An 18,953-nucleotide genomic window follows, 5' to 3' on the forward strand; every position below is an offset into this window, starting at 1 on the left:
GCTGGTTTGATCTTCTGTGCAGACCACTAAAACTTTCTCCATATCAGAAATAAAGCTGTATCAGTTTATCATTTGTGTTTTCACTGGAGTAGGACTTTTAATTTTCTTCAAGAACTTTTCCTTTGCATTCACAACTTGGCTAACTGGTGCAATAGGCCTAGCTTTCATCCTAGGGCTTTCAACATACCTTTCCCACTAAGCTTAATCATCACTAGCTTTTTTTTTTTTTTTTTTTTTTTTAAACAGAGTCTCACTCTGTTCCCCAGGCTAGAATGAGTGCTGTGGCATCAGCCTAGCTCACAGCAACCTCAAATTCCTAGGCTTAAGCGATCCTCCTGCCTCAGCCTCCCGGGTAGCTGGGACTACAGGCATGTACCACCACGCCCGGCTAATTTTTTCTATATATATTTTTAGCTGTCCATATAATTTCCTTCTATTTTTAGTAGAGACGGGGGTCTCTCTCTTGCTCAGGCTGGTCTCGAACTCCTGAGCTCCAATGACCCGCCTGCCTCGGCCTCCCAGAGTGCTAGGATTACAGGCGTGAGCCACTGCGCCTGGCCCATCACTAGCTTTTGATTTAAAGTGAGAGACAAGGTGACTCTTCCTTTCATCTGAGTACTTTGAGACTGTTGTAGGATTATTAATTGACTTAATTTCAACATTGTTTCAGGGACTAGGGGGGCCCGATGATAGGTAGAGAAATGGGGAATGGCCGGTTGGAGGAACAGTAAGAACCATATACATTTATTGATTAACTTTACCGTCTTATGTGGGTGAAGTTCCTGGTGCTCCAAAACAATTACAATAGTAACATTAAAGATTGTAGATCACCATACAGGTATAATAATAATGAAAAAGTATGGAATATTGCGAGAATCACTGAAATTTGACACAGAGACACTAAATGAACACATGCTGTTGGAAAAATGGCAGTGATAGACTTGTTTGATGCAAGGTTGCCAAAAACCTTCCATTTGTAAAAAATGTAATATTTGCAAAGTGCAGTATGGTGAAGCACAGTCAGAATGAGTTATGCCTGTAAAGAAAGTGGAAATTCATTTTAAAGTTTGTCATTATTTTTAATTCAGGGGACTTATAAAAAATTGATCTTTGCATGGATCTCTTTCTTGTGTTTTTTTCTTTTTTCTGCCATAAACACTCCACCACAGAAGTGTTCTTCATTTCTGTTGTTTGAACTGTCATCCTTTAACAGATGCTCAAATGTCTATTGTTGGAAAACTATACTGCTATAAACTTTTTGATTGCAAAGTGATAACATAAAACAATTAAAAATGATATCTTTAGGTATTTTTTAGAAAGTTTTATTTTTATTTATACTAATTAGGATATATACTTCTCCCACACCCCAAATGCTAAAGAGTCACATGTGGATACCACCATGTGTAATTATCAACTATAGGCACGCCTGACTATAAGGATTTCACACTTATGTGGGGAGGATGATGTCAGTTTAATTGATTATGCCCATTTTGAGCTGCTGTGATGATTACTAGCTGTTGAATGGAAATATGGTTATCTACTGTTGATTTTTCTTTGCTTTGGCTGTAATGCCCTTATTACTAAATAAATCTGCCTTGAGAATTACTTGCATAGTGTTTTAGCCTTTATGATTTCCAAATGATTTTTCTCCAAAAGCTTCATGTGTATTTTTGACACAAGACTAAATAGAAGGTATAGTCTCTGTTTTATATTTAGGATGTTTTGGTATGGTTGTTCAATTTACACTCTTAGTGTAGTGTCTGTTTTCCTATAACCTGCCAGCAGTGGGTGTTAATACTCTTTGCTAATTTGATATGTAAAATGATATCTCCTTACTTTAATTAATATTTCTAAAATTGTTAGTGACGTTGAACATCTCATGTGTTTAAAGACTATTTTGTTCTATTTTTCTTATTGCTGGGTCACATTCTTTGGTTTTCTCTTTAAAAATATTGCTGTATTAATAATAGTTTTAAGAAACTCTTTTATTTTTTTAGCCAGTCAAAAAAATTATTTTAAAATAATGCTGTTAGTAATATTTTTAGGAAAAAAGATTTAATATCATACAGTATGTGATACCTTTTTAGTGGCTTAAGGGTCTCTTGTACTCTGACCCTAGAAAATGAATGCTGTGACTCAGTTTTTAGTGTGTGTATGTTTATATTTATATAAATAGACATGAATCAAAATATTAAATCATCACAAGGATTTTTTTGGCATCTTTTAATTTATGTAATAGTTGGCACCAGTTTTCAGTTTCTAGGCAGTTTTGGGCATTATATGGATTCAGTAATGGTTAGAAGCATCAAGAGGTTGAAAATTAGCTAATGGAATTTCATCACAAAGGCATTTCTATCTATTGTTATAAACAAAGAAACCCTAAACGTCATAAACTATACCTTATTTTTGCATGTGACCCCTAAGAAGTATCATTAGATACATTACATATCTGATTTTGGAAGGTTGGCTGTATAAAGTAGGAAAAGAAATGCCCCCTGAACTACTGGATCATAAAAGATAAAACATTCTTTCAGTGGTTCCCAAGTTGGGGGGGAATTCACCTTTTACCTCACCACCTTTATTAAATTATAGATGAATATATGCTCGTTATAAAAAGCTCATGAAGAGTAAATAGTGAAACTCTCTTCCTTGGCCCCTAATTTTCCATCATACCCAGAGGAGGAAACCCCTGTTATCCAGAATGGTATACACTATTCTAGATATTTTGCTGTGTATTTGTCTATACATACACAAATGTGTACACTTAAAAACATACATGTATATTTTTACATCTATATAGACTTAAAACATGCATGGAATCATATTTCTGTAATGTGCTTTTTCTTATGAATCTTTATCTTAGAGATCTTTCTGTATTAGTACAAATAGATCTACCTCATTGTTTTTAGTGACTAGAAACTGAAAATCATTGAATGGATAGAGCATTATTTATTTTAATATTTCCTTCAATCAGCTTTTATTTTGTTTGTCCTATAGTGAATATATCCTCTTAAATATATTTATGCACCCGATGCAAGATTTCTAGATTGAAATCATAGCTTAATTGGTGTACATAATTTATATTTTTGAAAGATACTGTAAAATTCCCTTCCCTTCCCTTCCCTTCCCTTCCCTTCCCTTCCCTTCCCTTCCCTTCCCTTCCCTTCCCTTCCCTTCCCTTCCCTTCCCTTCCCTTCCCTTCCCTTCCCTTCCCTTCCCTTCCCCTACCTTACCCTACCCTACCCTACCCTACCCTACCCTACCTTACCCTACCTTACCTTACCTTACCTTACCTTACCTTACCTTACCTTACCTTACCTTACCTTACCTTACCTTACCTTACCTATTTTTTTTCCTTTTGAGACAAGGTCTCACTCTGTTGCCCGGCCTAGAGTGTTGTCATGTCATCATAGTTGACTGCAGCCTCTAACTCTTGGGCTCAAGTGATCCTCCTGCCCCAGCCTCCCAAGTAGCTGGGGCTACAGGTATGAACCACCATGCCTGGCTAATTTTTATAGTTTTTATGGAGATGAAGTCTTGCCATGTTGCTGAGGCCAGTCTCGAATTCCTGACCTCAAGTGATCCTCCCACCTTAGCCTCCCAAAGCTCTAGGATTACAGGCGAGAGCCATGGTGCCTGGCCCCAAATTGACTTTCAATCTGTGCTTTACTGTTTACATTCTTGCCTCCTCTTATACATGAATCTTTGTCTCATTATTCCCACTATCACTGAATATTATCAACATTTTTCATTTTTAACCTCATTGTTTGATTTACCTGATTGCTGGGTGGTGATGTTGGATACTTTGTTTTTTAGGCTGACTCATTTTGCTTGTCAATTTGTTAGAAAGTGAATTACTTATTTGTATCTTTTGTCCCTTTTTTCTATTGGGACTTTGTTCTTTTTGTCAAAATTTTTTGTATTATATTTGTCATTGAAGTTATTTCTAGTAACTTTATTGTTATCTCTTTTCATTACGTTAGAATTGATTATTGCTACTGTTCAGCCTGGTGTATAGGAAAGTTATTGATTGTGTTGATTTGACAATCTCATACAACTCTTTTCAATTGATAAAATTGTATTCTCTAACTTGATGTTGGTAATACTACTTGCCAGTGACAGTTTTGTTTCTTCCTATATAGTGTTAAAGACTCTTATTTCTCTTTTTACACAATATTTATGATGTTAAGTGGCTTTTAAAGTTTCATGCCATCTGAAATTTTATTTCCTTGTTTAGCGGAAGGTAGAGCTATAACTTATCTTCAGAATGGTTAGGTAGTTATCTCAGTATTTTTATTAAATCCTTATTTTTCCTCCTGAATTGTAGAACTATTGTTTTTATTCAGTAAAGCATATATTGAGTACTTATGTCTGGTGCTTAGTTGGGAGTGCAGCAGTAAATAGAACAATGTTCCAGCCTTCATGGAAATTACACACCAGTTAAAGAGACAGATTAATAAAATAGCAAATATATAATTTTGATCCATAGTGGTTGAATCTGTAGATGCAGAACCCATGGATACAGAGGGCTGACTGTACTTATGTCTGATTTTTCCCCGCTGCATTTCTTGAGATGATCATTTCCCCTTAATTTGTAAATGTGACATATATATTAATAGATTTTTCCCTTTTGATTTATTTTTTGACCCATTGGTTCAGGAGTATGTTGTTTAATTTCCACAAAGTTGTGAATTTTTCCAATTTTCCTTCTGTTTATTGATTTCTAGTTTCATACCATTGTTGTCAGAAAAGATCCTTGATGTGATTTCCAGTCTTCTTGAATTTAAGATTTGTTTTGCGGCCTAACATATTATGTATCCTGGAGAATATTCTGTGTATGCTTGAGAAGGATGTATGTTCTGCTGCTGTTGGATGGAATGTTCCATGTACGTGTCTGTTAGGTCCATTTGGTCTGTAGTGTTGTTTAGGTCTGTATTACCTTACTGATTTTTGTCTGGATGATCTATTTACTGTTGAAAAATGGGACATTGAAGTCTCCTGTTACTGCTGTCTACTTCTCCCTTCAGTTCTGTTGATATTTGCTTCATGTATATCGTTGCTCTGAAGTTGGGTGCGTATATATTTCAGTTATATCTTCTGGATGAATTAACCTCTTTATATAATATAATGATCTTTGTCTCTTGTAACATTTTTGACTTAAAGTCTATTTTGTCTGATGTAAGTATAGCCATCTCTGCTCTCTGTGGTTGACATTTGCATGGAATATCTTTTCCCATCACTTCACTTTCAGTCTGTGCGTATCTTTAAAGCTAAAGAGAGTATCTTGTAGCCAACAGATAGTTGGATCTTGTTTTTGTCTTCTGGTTGCAGAATTTATTTACATTTAAAGCAGTTATTGATAGGTAGGGAGTTACTATACTACTACCATTTTAAAAAGTATTTTCTGACTCTCGTAGTACCTTTGTTCCATTCTTCCTCTCTTGCTGTCTTCCCTTGTGATTTGATAATTTTTTGTAGTGATGTGCTTTGAATCTTTTCTATTATAGATTGTGTATCTATTACAGTTTTTTTCTTTATGGTTACCATGAGGCTTGCATAATACATCTTATAGTAATAACAGCCTATTTTAAGCTGATAAATTGAGGAACATACCAAAACTTTACATTTAGCTTCTCCCCTCACATTTTATATTAATGATGTTACAGGCTGGGCGCAGTGGCTCACGCCTGTAATCCTAGCACTCTGGGAGGCCGAGGCGGGAGGATTGCTCGAGGTCAAGCATTCGAGACCAGCCTGAGCAAGAGGGAGACCCCGTCTCTACTAAAAAATAGAAAGAAATTAACCAGACAACTACAAATATAGAAAAAATTAGCCAGGCATGGTGGTGCATGCCTGTAATCCCAGCTACTCGGGAGGCTGAGGCAGGAGGATCGCTTGAGCCCAGAAGTTTGAGTTTGCTGTGAGCTAGGCTGACACCATGGCACTCTAGCCCAGGCAACAGAGTGAGACTCTGTCTCAAAACAAAAACATGATGTTACAGCGTGACACAGGATCTTGCTATGTTGCCCAGGCTGGTCTTGAACACCTGGGCTCAAATGGTCCTCTCTCAGCTGCCCAAGTAGCTGGGACTACGGTGTGACTACAGGTGTGTCTAATGCACCTTGCTTCAGTTTGAAGAACTCCCTTTAGCATTTCTTGTAAGGCAGGTGTGGTGGTGATGAACTCCCACATTTTTTCTGTAAAGGGGGGTCATATAGTAAATATTTGAGGCTTTGTGGGCTATATGGTCTGTGTTGCAATCATTCACGTCTGCTGTTGTAGCACAAAAGCAGATACAGACGATATGTAAACAAGTATACATGTTTGTATATATATACAAGTACACAATAATTTTATTGGAACAAAGCAGAATTATTACAACAAAAGCCTGGATTTGGCCTGGATTTGGCCTCTGGACCATAGTTTGCTGACTTGTGATTTAGGCTGTTAATATGATGGATTTTTTTTTTTTTAATTTTTAATTTTTTTTTTTTTTTAAGGCAGAGTCTCGCATTGTTGCCCAGGCTGCAGTGAGTGCTGTGACGTCAGCCTAGCTCACAGCAACCTCAAACTCCTGGGCTCAAGTGATCCTCCTGCCTCAGCCTCCCAAGTAGATGGGACTACAGGCATGTGCCACCATGCCTGGCTGGCTAATGTTTTGTTTCTATTTTTAGTTGACTGGCTATTTTTTTCTATTTTTAGTAGAGACAGGGTCTCGCTGTTGCTCAGACTGGTCTCGAACTCCTGACCTCGAGCGATCCTCCCACCTTAGCCTCCCAGAGTGCTAGGACTACAGGGGTGAGCCACCACGCTCAGCCTCTTCTTTTCTATATAAACATTTGATGCTATAAATTTTTTCCTGAGCACTGATTTTAGCTGCATCCCACAAATTTTGATATATTGTATTTTTACTTTTGTTTATTCAAAGTGTTATCTGATTTCCCTGAGACTTTCTCTTTGATCCATGGAGTATTTAGATAAGTTATTTAATTTTCAGTTATATGAAGATTTTTTTGTTATCCTTCTGTTATCCATAAGATTTCTAGTTTAATTCCATTATCATTTGAGATCATACTTTTTATGATTTCAGCTTTTAAAAAGATTGGATTAATGACTCAGGATATGGCCTATTCATGTTTATGTTCCATGTTCACTTGACATGAATGTGTATTCTATTTTTGAGTTATAAATGAGTTTATAAATGTTAATTACATCCAGTTGATTGATGATATTGTTCAGTTCTGTATTCTTGCTAAATTTCTCTCTACCAGTTTTGTTTGTTACTCAGAGAGGAGCATTGACGTTTCTCTGTATATTCATGGAACTATTTCTTTCATTTATATTATTTTTTGCTTCATATATTTTGAAGTTCAGTTGTTAGATGCATACACGTTTAGAGGCAGAATTATGTGATGTTGGTGAGTTGACCTTTTATCAATATGTAATGTCCACCTTTACCCCTGGGAATTTTGTTTTGAAGTCTGCTTTGTATATTAACATAGCCACTCCAGCTTAGTTTTGATTAGTGTGTGCATGGTTTTGTTCTTTAAATATATCGTTATGTGTCACTTGACTTTCATGTAAACTTTATATGATTGGGTCTTTTTAAAATACATTGTGATAATTGCTATTTGAATTGGTGTGGTTAGACCATTTATTTTTAATGTAATTATTGATATGTTTGCATTTAAGTCTACCATTTAGTATTTATTTCCAGTGAGCTTTTAATTTGTTTTGTAATTTTCATTTCCAAAATTTCTGCTTATTTCTTCCTTACATCTTTTATTTGTTTGCTGTTATGCTCTATTTTAAGTTTTAAGCCTGTTTGTAATTGCTCATTTGAATGTTTTATGATAGCTTCTTTAAAGTGTTCATCAGACATTTTTAGCCTTTGTGTCTATTTTTTTTTTTGAGACATAGTCTCACTTTGATGCCCGGGCTAGAGTGAGTGCCGTGGCGTCAGCCTAGCTCACAGCAACCTCAAACTCCTGAGCTCAAGCGATCCTCCTGCCTCAGCCTCCCGAGTAGCTGGGACTATAGGCGTGCGCCACCATGCCCGGCTAATTTTTCCATATATATTTTTAGTTGTCCAGATAATTTTTATTTCTACTTTTAGTAGAGACGGGGTCTCGCTCAGGCTGGTCTCGAACTCCTGACCTCGAGCGATCCACCCGCCTCGGCCTCCCAGAGGGCTAGGATTACAGGCATGAGCCACTGCGCCCAGCCTTGTGTCATTTTGTTATTTGCCTTTGTTGATTGTATTTTTTAATGTGATTTTATATTTTTATGTTTTTTTTGTGTACTAAATAGTTTCGTGTTGTTTCCTGGACATTTTGAATATTATGTTATAAAAGTGTGGGCTTAAAAAACATTTTATGGAGAATGTTGATACTTTGGACTTAGCAGGTCTGGGTAGGTACAGGGTACAAATTGCAAGTAGCCATCTGTGGGCTGTGGTCATGTTTGTTTAATTTTCAAAGCCTTCGTAATAATGTTTCTGTATGTACTGTGTGTGTTGTATCAAGTAGTTGCTCTGGGACCTGGCCAGAGGCTGATTAGCTCAGTTCTCAAAGTCTTTGTTATATTAATTAGGATCCGGTTCACTGATTGGCGTGTGGTAGTCTCTTTGCATCACAGCACGCACTCCTGGATTTTGGGCCCTGTTCAGTTCAGGAGGTACTTTGAATTATGGTATCTATTCTTAATCATCTGGCTGTTATGTATTTCAGGAAACTCAAATCGTTGTTGTATGCATTATTTCCAGGTTTTATAGTTGCACTCTGTGGGAAAGTAAGTTTGGCATATACATATGTTCTTCCATCTTATCTAGACCTAGAGCCCCTAAGAGTCTTTAGTTTGGGATTTTTATGCATATTTTTAAAGCGAGGAAGAGGCTGTAATTTTATTTTCTTGAATTATCTTTGTTTTGTTCTGGAATGAGAATTACAATATCGGCAAAAAATGGGTGGCAGAGTGTTCTTTTCTTTTATATTCTTTGAAACAGGTCTATATTCATCATGGATATTGCTCTTACACAGTGTCTTTGTTTGATTTTCCTGTCAGTGTAATGCTGGATGAGTTGGGAAGTGTTCTTCCCCCTTTATTTTACTGAAAAGTAGCATATTATTAATATCATTTCTTTTAAGTTTGATAGATTTATCAATAAAGGCATCTGGGCTTAGAATTTTCTTTGTGGGAAGGTTTATAATTAAAAATTCAATTTTTCTAAGAGACATTGAGTTATTCAAATTTTGTATTTCTAGTCTTTGAGTCAGTTTTTGTAATTTGTGCTAAGGAACTAAATTGTTGATTTATTGGCATAAAATTATTTATAGTATTTTTATGTTCTTTTAATGTGTATGGCCTCTCTAGTGATGACCTTCTTTCATTTTTTTATGTTCGTAGTTTGTGTTTTCCTATCTTTTGATCATTTCAGTTGGAGATCCAACAATATTAATTTTTTCAAAGAAACATCTTGGTTTAATTGATTTTTTTAAAAAAAATTTTTGCTACTATTGTGTTTGTTTATTTAAGGTTTTTTTTTTTTTTGGACACAGAGTCTCACTCTGTTGCTTGGGCTAGAGTGCCCTGGCATCAGCCTAGCTCACTGCAACTTCAAACTCCTGGGCTCAAGTGATTCTCCTGCCTCAGCCTCCCAAGTAGCTGGGACTACAGGTGTGTGCCACCATGCCCGGCTAATTTTTTCTATATATTTTTAGTTGTCCAGTTAATTTCTTTTTAATTTTTTAGTAGAGGCAGGGTCTCACTCTTGCTCAGGCTGGTCTCAAGCTCCTGAGCTCAAAGGATCCGCTGGCCTCGGCCTCCCTGAGTGCTAGAATTATAGGCATGAGCCACCACGCCTGGCCTACTGTTGTGTTTTTTTCTCACTGATTTCTGCCCTTAACTGTATTCTTTCTTTTATTTGTTACGGTTTTGATTTGCCCACTTAAAAATTTTTTAAGTGAAGGCTTAAATTATTGAGTTGATCTTTCTTGTTTTCTCTCATATTACTATTTAAAACTATAAATTTGCCTCTGTTTACCTGAATATCATAAGTTTTGAAATACCATGTGTTTATTTTCATTTAGTTGAAGCCATTCTCTAATTCTTTTTTTTTTTTTTTTTTTGAGACAGAGTCTCACTTTGCTGCCCGGGCTAGAGTGAGTGCCGTGGCGTCAGCCTAGCTCACAGCAACCTCAAACTCCTGGGTTTAAGCGATCCTACTGCCTCAGCCTCCCGAGTAGCTGGGACTACAGGCATGTGCCACCACGCCCAGCTAATTTTTTTTTTCTATATATGTTTTAGTTGTCCATATAATTTCTTTCTATTTTTAGTAGAGACGGGGTCTCGCTCTTGCTCAGGCTGGTCTCGAACTCCTGACCTTGAGCAATCCACCCGCCTCGGCCTCCCAGAGTGCTAGGATTACAGGAGTGAGCCACCGGGCCCGGCTGCCATTCTCTAATTCTTGTGATTTCTTTCTTGACCAATGGGTTATTGAGAATTGTGTTAATTTATGAAATGTTTGAGTATGTTGCTATGTTGCATGTATCTTTTTCTTTTCCAATTTAATTCCATTGTGGCCATAGAACATAGTCTGTATGATTTTAGTTCTTTTAAATTTGTTAAGCTTTGTTTTAAGGCCCACAGTATGGCTTATTCTAGGGATTGCTTGCTTGAAAAGAGTATATTTTGTTGTCGTTGGGTAAATCAGTTAGGTCCACTTGGTTGGTTGATGGTGATGTTGCTAAGTCTCCTGTGTCTTAATTGAGATTTATGTCTACTTATATCAATTGGACAGAGTGTTGTAGTCTACAAGCATAATTGTGGATTTTTATATTTCTCCTTTCAATTACCAAGCACTTGGAAGCCTTGCTATTAGATGCATACAGATTTAGTATTATTACCTACTTCATGAAGTGATGCTTTTATCATTATGAAATTTACATTTTTAGTCATTATATATATTCCTTGTTCTGAAATCTACTTTGTCTAATAATGTAGTCACTTTAGCTTGCTTGCTTTCTTTTTCCTTTTCTTTTTCTTCTTTCTTTTTCTTTTCTTTGTTCGCTTTCTAGAGACAGAGTCTGGCTCTGTTGCCCAGGCTGGAGTACAGTGACTCAGTCATACAGACCACAGAAAACACCTAGGCTCAAACAGTCTTCCTACCTCAGCCTCCCAAGTAGCTACAGGTGTGGCCACCATGTCCAGTAAATTTTTATTTTTTTTATTTTTTGTAAGGAGGCAGAGGAGGGTCTTGCTATGTTGCCCAGGCTGGCGTTGAGCTCCTGGGCTCACGCGATCTTCTTCCCTTGGCCTCCTGAAGTGCTGGGATTACGGGCATGAGCCACTGTGCCCGGCTAGGTTTCTTTTGATTAGTGTTGTCATGTTAGATCTTTTTTCCTCCTTGTTCTTTTACCTATTTGTGTTTTTACCTTAAAGTGTACATATTATAGACTGCATATAGTTGGGTCTTGCTTTTTAAAATTTAATCTGATAATCTCTGCATTTTAATGTAGTGTTTAGGCCACTTACACTTAATGTAATTATAGATAAGGGTGGGTTTAAATCTATCTTCTAGCTCTTTGTTTTGTATTTGCTCCATTTGTCCCATTGTTTTTGTTCCTTTTTTTGTTTTTCTGTCTTTTTGGGGGGACTAATTGAATATTTATTAGAATTTTATTTTATATTCATTTGGCAAAAAGCTATACACTTTTGAGTGTTTTAAAAATAAAGTAGTTGTATAATTACATGGTACTTTTCTTCTTAAAAGAGACAGTTTCACTCTGCTGCCCAGGCTGGAGTGCAGTGGCATCATCATAGCTCACTGCAACTTCAAACCCCTGGGCTCAAGTGATCTTTCTCCCTCAGCCTCCTTAGTAGCTAGGACTACAGGTACATGCCACCATGCCTGACTAATTTAAAAAACATTTTTTTTGTAGAGACAGTGTCTCAGAATGTTGCCTAAATTGGTTTTGAACTCTGGCCTCAAGTGATCCTTCTGCCTCGGCCTTCCAAAGTGCTGGGGTTGCAGGCGTGAGCCACCATGCCTGGCCACATGATACATTTTTAACTCACCAGAGTCTACCTTCAAGTAAAATTTTATTACTTCAAATGTAACATAGGGCCGTTATAACAGTGTATTTTCATCTTTTCTGTCCTTTGCTTTGAACTACTATTGTGTTTATATATACTCTCTCTCTCACACACACACACACACACACACACACACACACACACACACACACACACACTATATATATATACTGAACACCACAATAAATTATTATTTTTGCTTTAAATAGTTATCTTTCAAAGAAATTTAAAAGTAAAAAGTCTTTAATATGTTACTCACATATTTCTCATTTCTATCACTTTTTTCCATTGCATACATCAGGTTTTTGTTGGGTATCACTTTTCTTTTTATTTGAAGAATTTCCTTGACTTATCTTGTAATGAAGGTTTGTTGGTGAGGAATTCGTTTAGCATGTTTGTTAGAAAAAGTTGTTTTAGTTCACTGTTGTTTTTGAAGGGTACTGTTGGCTGCATGTTTTATAGAGTTTTTAAAAATCTTCCCCTGAGCACTTTAAATATGTTTTTCACTGTCCTGTAGCTTACACAGATGCACATGGCCTGTAGTCATTCTGACTTTTGTTCCTCTGTAGGTAATGTGTCTTGTCTTTGGTGGCTCTTAAGATTTTTCTCTTTATCACTGTTTTCCAGCAGTTTGACTATAAAATACCTTATTGACACGTGTTTGTGTTTGGGATTTTGTTGTGCTTCTTGGATCTGTGGGTTTATAATTATACAGTTTGCAAAATCTATAGCTATCGATTGACTAAATATTTTTTTGCCATCCTCTTTCCTCTAAGTTCAGCTTTACACACGTTGAGGTTGCTCTTGTCCAGTGGGCATTGTCTCTGTGTTTGTCATTTTTCACTCTGTCCTTTATCTTGGATAGATTTTTCAGTTATGTCTTTAAGGTTAGTGATCTTTTTCTTTTGTCATTTCTAATCAGATGTTAATCTTTCAGTTTTAAATTTTCACTTTTTTTTTTTTTTTTTAAAGAGACAGGGTCTTGCCGTTTTGTCCAGGCTTGTCCTGAGCTCAAATGATCCTCCCTCAGACTCCCAAGTAGCTGAGCTACAGCCCCTGGCTCTTGATGTTATTTATTTATTTATTTTTTTGAGACAGAGTCTCACTTTGTTACCCGGGCTAGAGTGAGTGCCGTGGCGTCAGCCTAGCTCACAGCAACCTCAAACTCCTGGGCTTAAGCGATCCTACTGCCTCAGCCTCCCGAGTAGCTGGGACTACAGGCATGAGCCACCATGCCCGGCTGATTTTTTTGTATATATATTTTTAGTTGGCCAGATAATTTCTTTCTATTTTTAGTAGAGACGGGGTCTCACTCTTGCTCAGGCTGGTCTCGAACTCCTGACCTCGAGCGATCCACCCGCCTCGGCCTCCCAGAGCTAGGATTACAGGCGTGAGCCACCGCGCCCGGCCTTGATGTTATTTTTTGATGTCACTTTTATGAGTTCCATTTTGTTTATTTTTAATATCTCCCATTTCTCTCATATTCATGTTTTCCTTTACATTGTTGAACATATGAGGCATATTTATAGTAGTTGGTTTAATGTTCACGATTGCCTTTTCTATCATATTAATATCTGTATTTTTTCTGTTTTCATTCCCTGATTTTTCTTCTGGTTATGGCCCATATCTTCCTGTTTCTTTCTGAATCTTGTAAGTTTTTATTGGATGGCACACATTATGGCTTTTTGGTGTTGAGGGTGTTGAGAGGTGGATTTTGTTGTAATCTTTTTTTTTTCCCTGCTTTCTCAAAAGACAGGGTCTCTCTCAGGCTGGAGTGCAGTGGCATGATCATAGCTTACCTTAACCTCTTGGCTCTGGTGATCCTCTTGCCTCAGCCTCCCAAGTAGCTAGGACTATAGGCACATGCCACCAGCCCCGACAGATTTTTTTAATCTTCTGTAGAGACAGTGTCTCACTGTGTTGCCCAGGCTAGTCATGAAGTGTTGTAATCTTTTAATGAGTGTTGAACATTTCCCTGTCCAGCAGTTAGTTGTGAATCTTTGTGACTTACTTGTCAGCTCTTTTAGGGATGGCCTAGAATAGCATTTGTTCTAGGACTCATGTACCCCTACTACTAAAGGTGTGTTGCAGTTGGTTTCTGCTGAATGTATTACATAGTCAATGAGGTCTTGCCACTCTGGGTAGGGAGGATGCAATTGATTCTTGGCTTTCTGTGAACTCTGGGACTTGTTCATATTACAGCTCTTCTATAATTGTTCTTTCCCTGGGAGTTGTTTCTCAGTCTTTGGAATTTCACCCCACACATATGCAGATTGTATTACCCCTATGCAAATTTCTGGAGCTCATTCTCTGAATAACCTCTCTACTCTTAGGTACTCTGTCCCACAAATTCTAGCCTACTTGAACTTCCTGCATTTCAGTAGCGTTGCTAGTCTCTGCGTTCTCCTCTCTGTGCTGTAGTTTGTAAATTAACTCCATGCAGAAAGCCTGTGCAGTAGTAGGGCTCATCCTCTTTATTTCTGTTTGTTTCAAGATTATACTCTTGCTCTTGTTGTTGTCAATGTTTGATAATGGTTGTTTCTTATATTTTGTCTGATTCTAGTTCTTTGTGGCTAGAGCATAATTTTGAATCCTCTTACTCCATGTGGCTTTAAGTAGAAGACGACCCCTATGTTATTTTAAAGACTCAAATTAGTTTCAATTTCTAAGGTTAATATGGAATGTTAATTTTGGTAGAAAATTTTCTCAAATAAAGCTAGTGGTGTTATTTTACTTCAAATTTCTTTGTAATAAAGGGAAACAATGAAAACTGCAATGAAGGGGTTAAGAGATGGAAAGAAAAAAGAGGGATAGGGAGAAAACCAAAGAAGGATTAAAATAATCCTTATGTTGTCATTTGTAATAGATTTTAAACTTGCATTTAAAACAGAAACTGGAAACATCTGAATTAATGTAGAAATGTAAAATATATGTATCGATTTTGGTATTTAAATATGGAAATTGGCAACTGATATGGTTTTGACAAATGACTGTTAACTTTTGCATGCAAAAATTAGTGTTTGATTCCTCAGAACATTCACATGCCAGAAGCAAATGAGTAGCAATAAGAAAGATATGAATGAAATATGTAAAATTTGAAAATGACATGATGTTGATAAGTTGGTCCATTGGCAAGAAGGAGAAGACTTCTGATGGGTTGATGAATGTAAAAAGCATGTCTTATTGGTGCAAAACCAAGAATTAGGAGAAACCAGAAGAAGAAAAAAACAAAGTGTACATTAAAATAGATATTCTTTTTGAGGAGTAAGTAGGACAATGCAGACAACTGATATGTTTATAGAAATTATAGACTAGATAAAACAAGTTTGAAACAAAGCCAGTTGGGCCAAAAGTAGTAATGTAGACAGTGATGGTTAGAATACTGGAAAAGTCTCAATATAGAGCAGGACGGTGGTCTGGAAGATTAAGTGAAAAAGCTAACTAAATGATGTTTTTCAGTTTCTTTAAAAATGGACAGTAATTATGAAGAGTCATAAAGGAAAGATTAGAAGTTAATTCTAACTGTGTAGTATCTCTTGGATTAATATCTTGTTTTGTCTCCCCATTGTAGCAGTCATGTTGGGATTATTTCAGAAGTCCCAGCCTCTATGTCCCTAGTTCTTATATTGGTCTAAGGTTTCTAAATGAAGTGATACTATAGCATTTTTTTTTCCTTAGGCAGCCCCATGCCCCCACCCAGCCCCAGACACTATGCTTCCTTGCTGTGTATCCATCCCCCTTCACTTACTCTCTCATCTCAAGAAGTTTGAATTTGCTGTTCCTTCTGCCACATTGCTTTTCTCCCAGACACTGCATGCTTTGCTTCCTCTTCTGTTTCAGATCTCTGCTGATGTGGCTGTGAGTGGCCCCTTACGTATAAAATTTATTTTAAAAAGTTCTTTTACAGATCTTTTATTTAAAATGGTAGTTGGTCTCTTATTCTTTGCTTTATTTTCTTGATGTTATGTGTATTATACTTGTTTACTACTATCTGTTTCTTCTCTTTAGAATGTAGTCCTGTAAAGGCAGGAATTTTATTTACTTCTTTATTTATCCCGTGTGTTTGAGCAAAGTCAGACACTGGGAGGGTTGGTAGAGTAATCTAGTGATGCTTGTTAAATGTGTTGTCCAAATACTTGTTTAAAATGCTTTGAACTATAATGTTTCATCTATCAGTTTCCAAGCACAGAATGTTAAAATCTCCCATAATGATCAGTTATCAGTTTCTCTTTGTTGTTCTGTAAATGTTTGCTTTACATAATGTGAAGTTCTATTGAGTTATGTTATCTGGGTAAATTAATCTTTCTATCATTAAATAATGACAACAGAGTTTAAGCTATTTATATTTACTATGAAAATTCATGTTTATATTTCATCTTTTTATGTTATTTTGTGTTTACCTTACATTTTCTCTCCTTTTCTGCCTGCTATTGGATTGTCCAAGTTTTCTTCATCCCTTCTTTCTTTCCCCTTTAATTATTTTAAAGTTTTCTTTTTAAACTTAAACATAACTTTAATAAATTCTAAAGATATTCTTTCCTTTTTTTACATAAACCTTAGGATGCTTTAGTCCTAGTCATTCTTTTCCATCTTTCAAGTTTTGTAATCTTTGGATTTAGTTTTGTCTCCTCCCCGTATGAATTTTGAATTGATACTAGTTTTGGTGTTTGATTTGTTTTGTTATATCAACAGATTTGTGATACTGATACTGAGTCATCTTTGCATTCTGATTATATTTACTAGTATTTTACTTAGTTTTTTTTCTTTTTTCCATTCATAGTTTTTTATCTTTTTTGAGACAGAGTCTTTCTCTGTTGCCTGGGCAAGTGTGCCCTGGCATCAGTCTAGCTCATAGCAGCCTCAAACTCCTGGGCTCAAGCAATCCTCCTGCCTCAGTCTACCGAGTAGCTGGGACTACAGGTACTCGCCACCACACCCAGCTAATTTTTTGTTTCTATTTTTAGTTTCCTGGCTAATTTTTTCTATTTTTAGTAGAGGTGGGGTCTTGGTCTTGCTCAGGGTGGTCTGGAATTCCTGACCTCAAGCAATCCTCCCACCTTGGCCTCCCAGAGTGTTAGGATTACAGGCCTGAGCCACTCACTACCCCCAGCGTCATTCATAGGTTTTGACAATATTTGTTAGGATTTTGATTCAGTTTCTTTTTTTTTCTTTTGGTTGTGGATGACTTTTTGATGGCTTGCAATAATTCGCTTAATATATAAACCACTTAGACGTTGATCATTTAACTTTTAATAACAATTTCTAATGATAGTTTATAAGTTTTTAGTTTACATGTAATATCTTATGTGGTTTTTTTTTTTACTCATTTTTATCTCATATTTAGGACACTTCAAAAAATTTAAAGGTGTTAGTTTGGGTCAAAGAATCTCACTTTACTGTGACTCTTTATTTTAATTTTCTGAAGTGTTTATAAATTAAATTCATCACACCTGTGAGGTGGACATGATTAAATCATGCTTCATTTTTTAGAATTCTTTTTTTTTTTTTTTGAGTCGTATGAATCACAGTCACTTGTGTGAGCCTTTAAAAAAATACATTTCTGAGCATCACTCATCAACTTCATTAAATGTAGAGGTAAAATGTGGTGTGTGAACTTTGAAACGAACTAATTAGCTGCTTAAAAGCCACTACTCTAGACAGAGGCAGTCATCAGAAAGTCAGTTAAAAGAGGGACAAAGCCCAGAATGACTTAAAGAAGTGAAGTATGAGGACACAAATACAATAATCTGATTTTGTCCTCACATTTAGGACATAACGAAGGGCTGGATTTAGGGGAGAAAATGACTATAAAGTCTGATACTATTTGGTATGGCAAAATGCTGAAAAAAGTCCTAAAGTATTTTATTTTGTATACGTTCAAATTATGCTTTATGTTGAGTATAAATCTAAGTCTTAAAATTTAACATTCAAGTGTATGTATTTTTCTTTGTAGGCCTCGAAGTAGAGGAAAAACGGCAGTGGAAGATGAGGACAGCATGGATGGGCTGGAGACAACAGAAACAGAAAATATTGTGGAAACAGGTATCAAAACTTACTAAGAATTAAAAAAATGTACATAATACTTTGTACTTGTCTATATAGTGTACTTAGCATTTGTATAACAGTATTTTGGCATCTGTCTTTATAATGAATTCTAAAATTTCCATCTGCTTAAGGAGTTTGATAACTAATGACGTGAAAAAACTGAATTCTCGATCTTTTTTCTCTTGAGCTCTGATTTAGTAGGAATTGTTTTGTATAGGTGGATACATTTTTTATCAAAGCAAAATTAGAACTGAGAGAAACAGTAATTCCAGACTATTAGTTTGCTAGTTTATAGTGTATTTCTGGCCTGTGAGCCATCTACTGTTTGTTTAAAGCTTATTTTGTTGCGCACCCTTCGATAGCGCAGCTGGTAGAGCGGAGGACTGTAGAATGGACAGACATCGGCCAACAACCTTAAAGCTTATTTTGTTAATATGTGTGTTGAGGAAAAGCTATGTTCCATTAGTGAATAATATTCTGAAATGCTGGGTTAAACTAGAACAAATAGTTTCTGGTCTGCTGAACTTTCAGTACCTTAAATAAGCTAATATGTATTGTGCATTGGCAAAAGGTAGCTACAGTAGGTTGCCCAAAGTAGTTCTCAAAATTTATAGAAGTTCAGTGATTTAAATAAGTTATCAGAGGGGGGAAAGGTTTCATATTGTATTTAGAGGATATATCCAGGAGATAGTCTCTCATTAGCAGTGTTTTCAACAGTTGTTTGATAGAGTTCATAGTGATAGGCTTTCTCTCTGAAGTTGAAATCATCTTGATGCTTACAGAATATCACATAGTTTTTAAAGAAAAGTTAAAAA

The 18,953-nt window shown here is 36.2% G+C and overlaps 1 protein-coding gene across 10 annotated transcripts in view; it reads left to right on the plus strand.

Moving 5' to 3' along the window:
* The window catches only part of KMT2C (lysine methyltransferase 2C), a 252,561-nt gene that overhangs the window by 45,495 nt on the left and 188,113 nt on the right, over positions 1–18,953 (plus strand). For all 10 annotated transcript variants that reach the window (XM_045564894.1, XM_045564886.1, XM_045564890.1 and 7 more), the window contains exon 2: positions 18,047–18,135. In XM_045564894.1, coding sequence (XP_045420850.1) covers positions 18,047–18,135 — 89 coding nt within the window. The remainder of the gene's footprint in view (positions 1–18,046; positions 18,136–18,953) is intronic.

The sequence above is a fragment of the Lemur catta genome, chromosome 11 (genome assembly GCF_020740605.2).
Source record: "Lemur catta isolate mLemCat1 chromosome 11, mLemCat1.pri, whole genome shotgun sequence".
Taxonomy (NCBI): Eukaryota; Metazoa; Chordata; class Mammalia; order Primates; family Lemuridae; genus Lemur; species Lemur catta.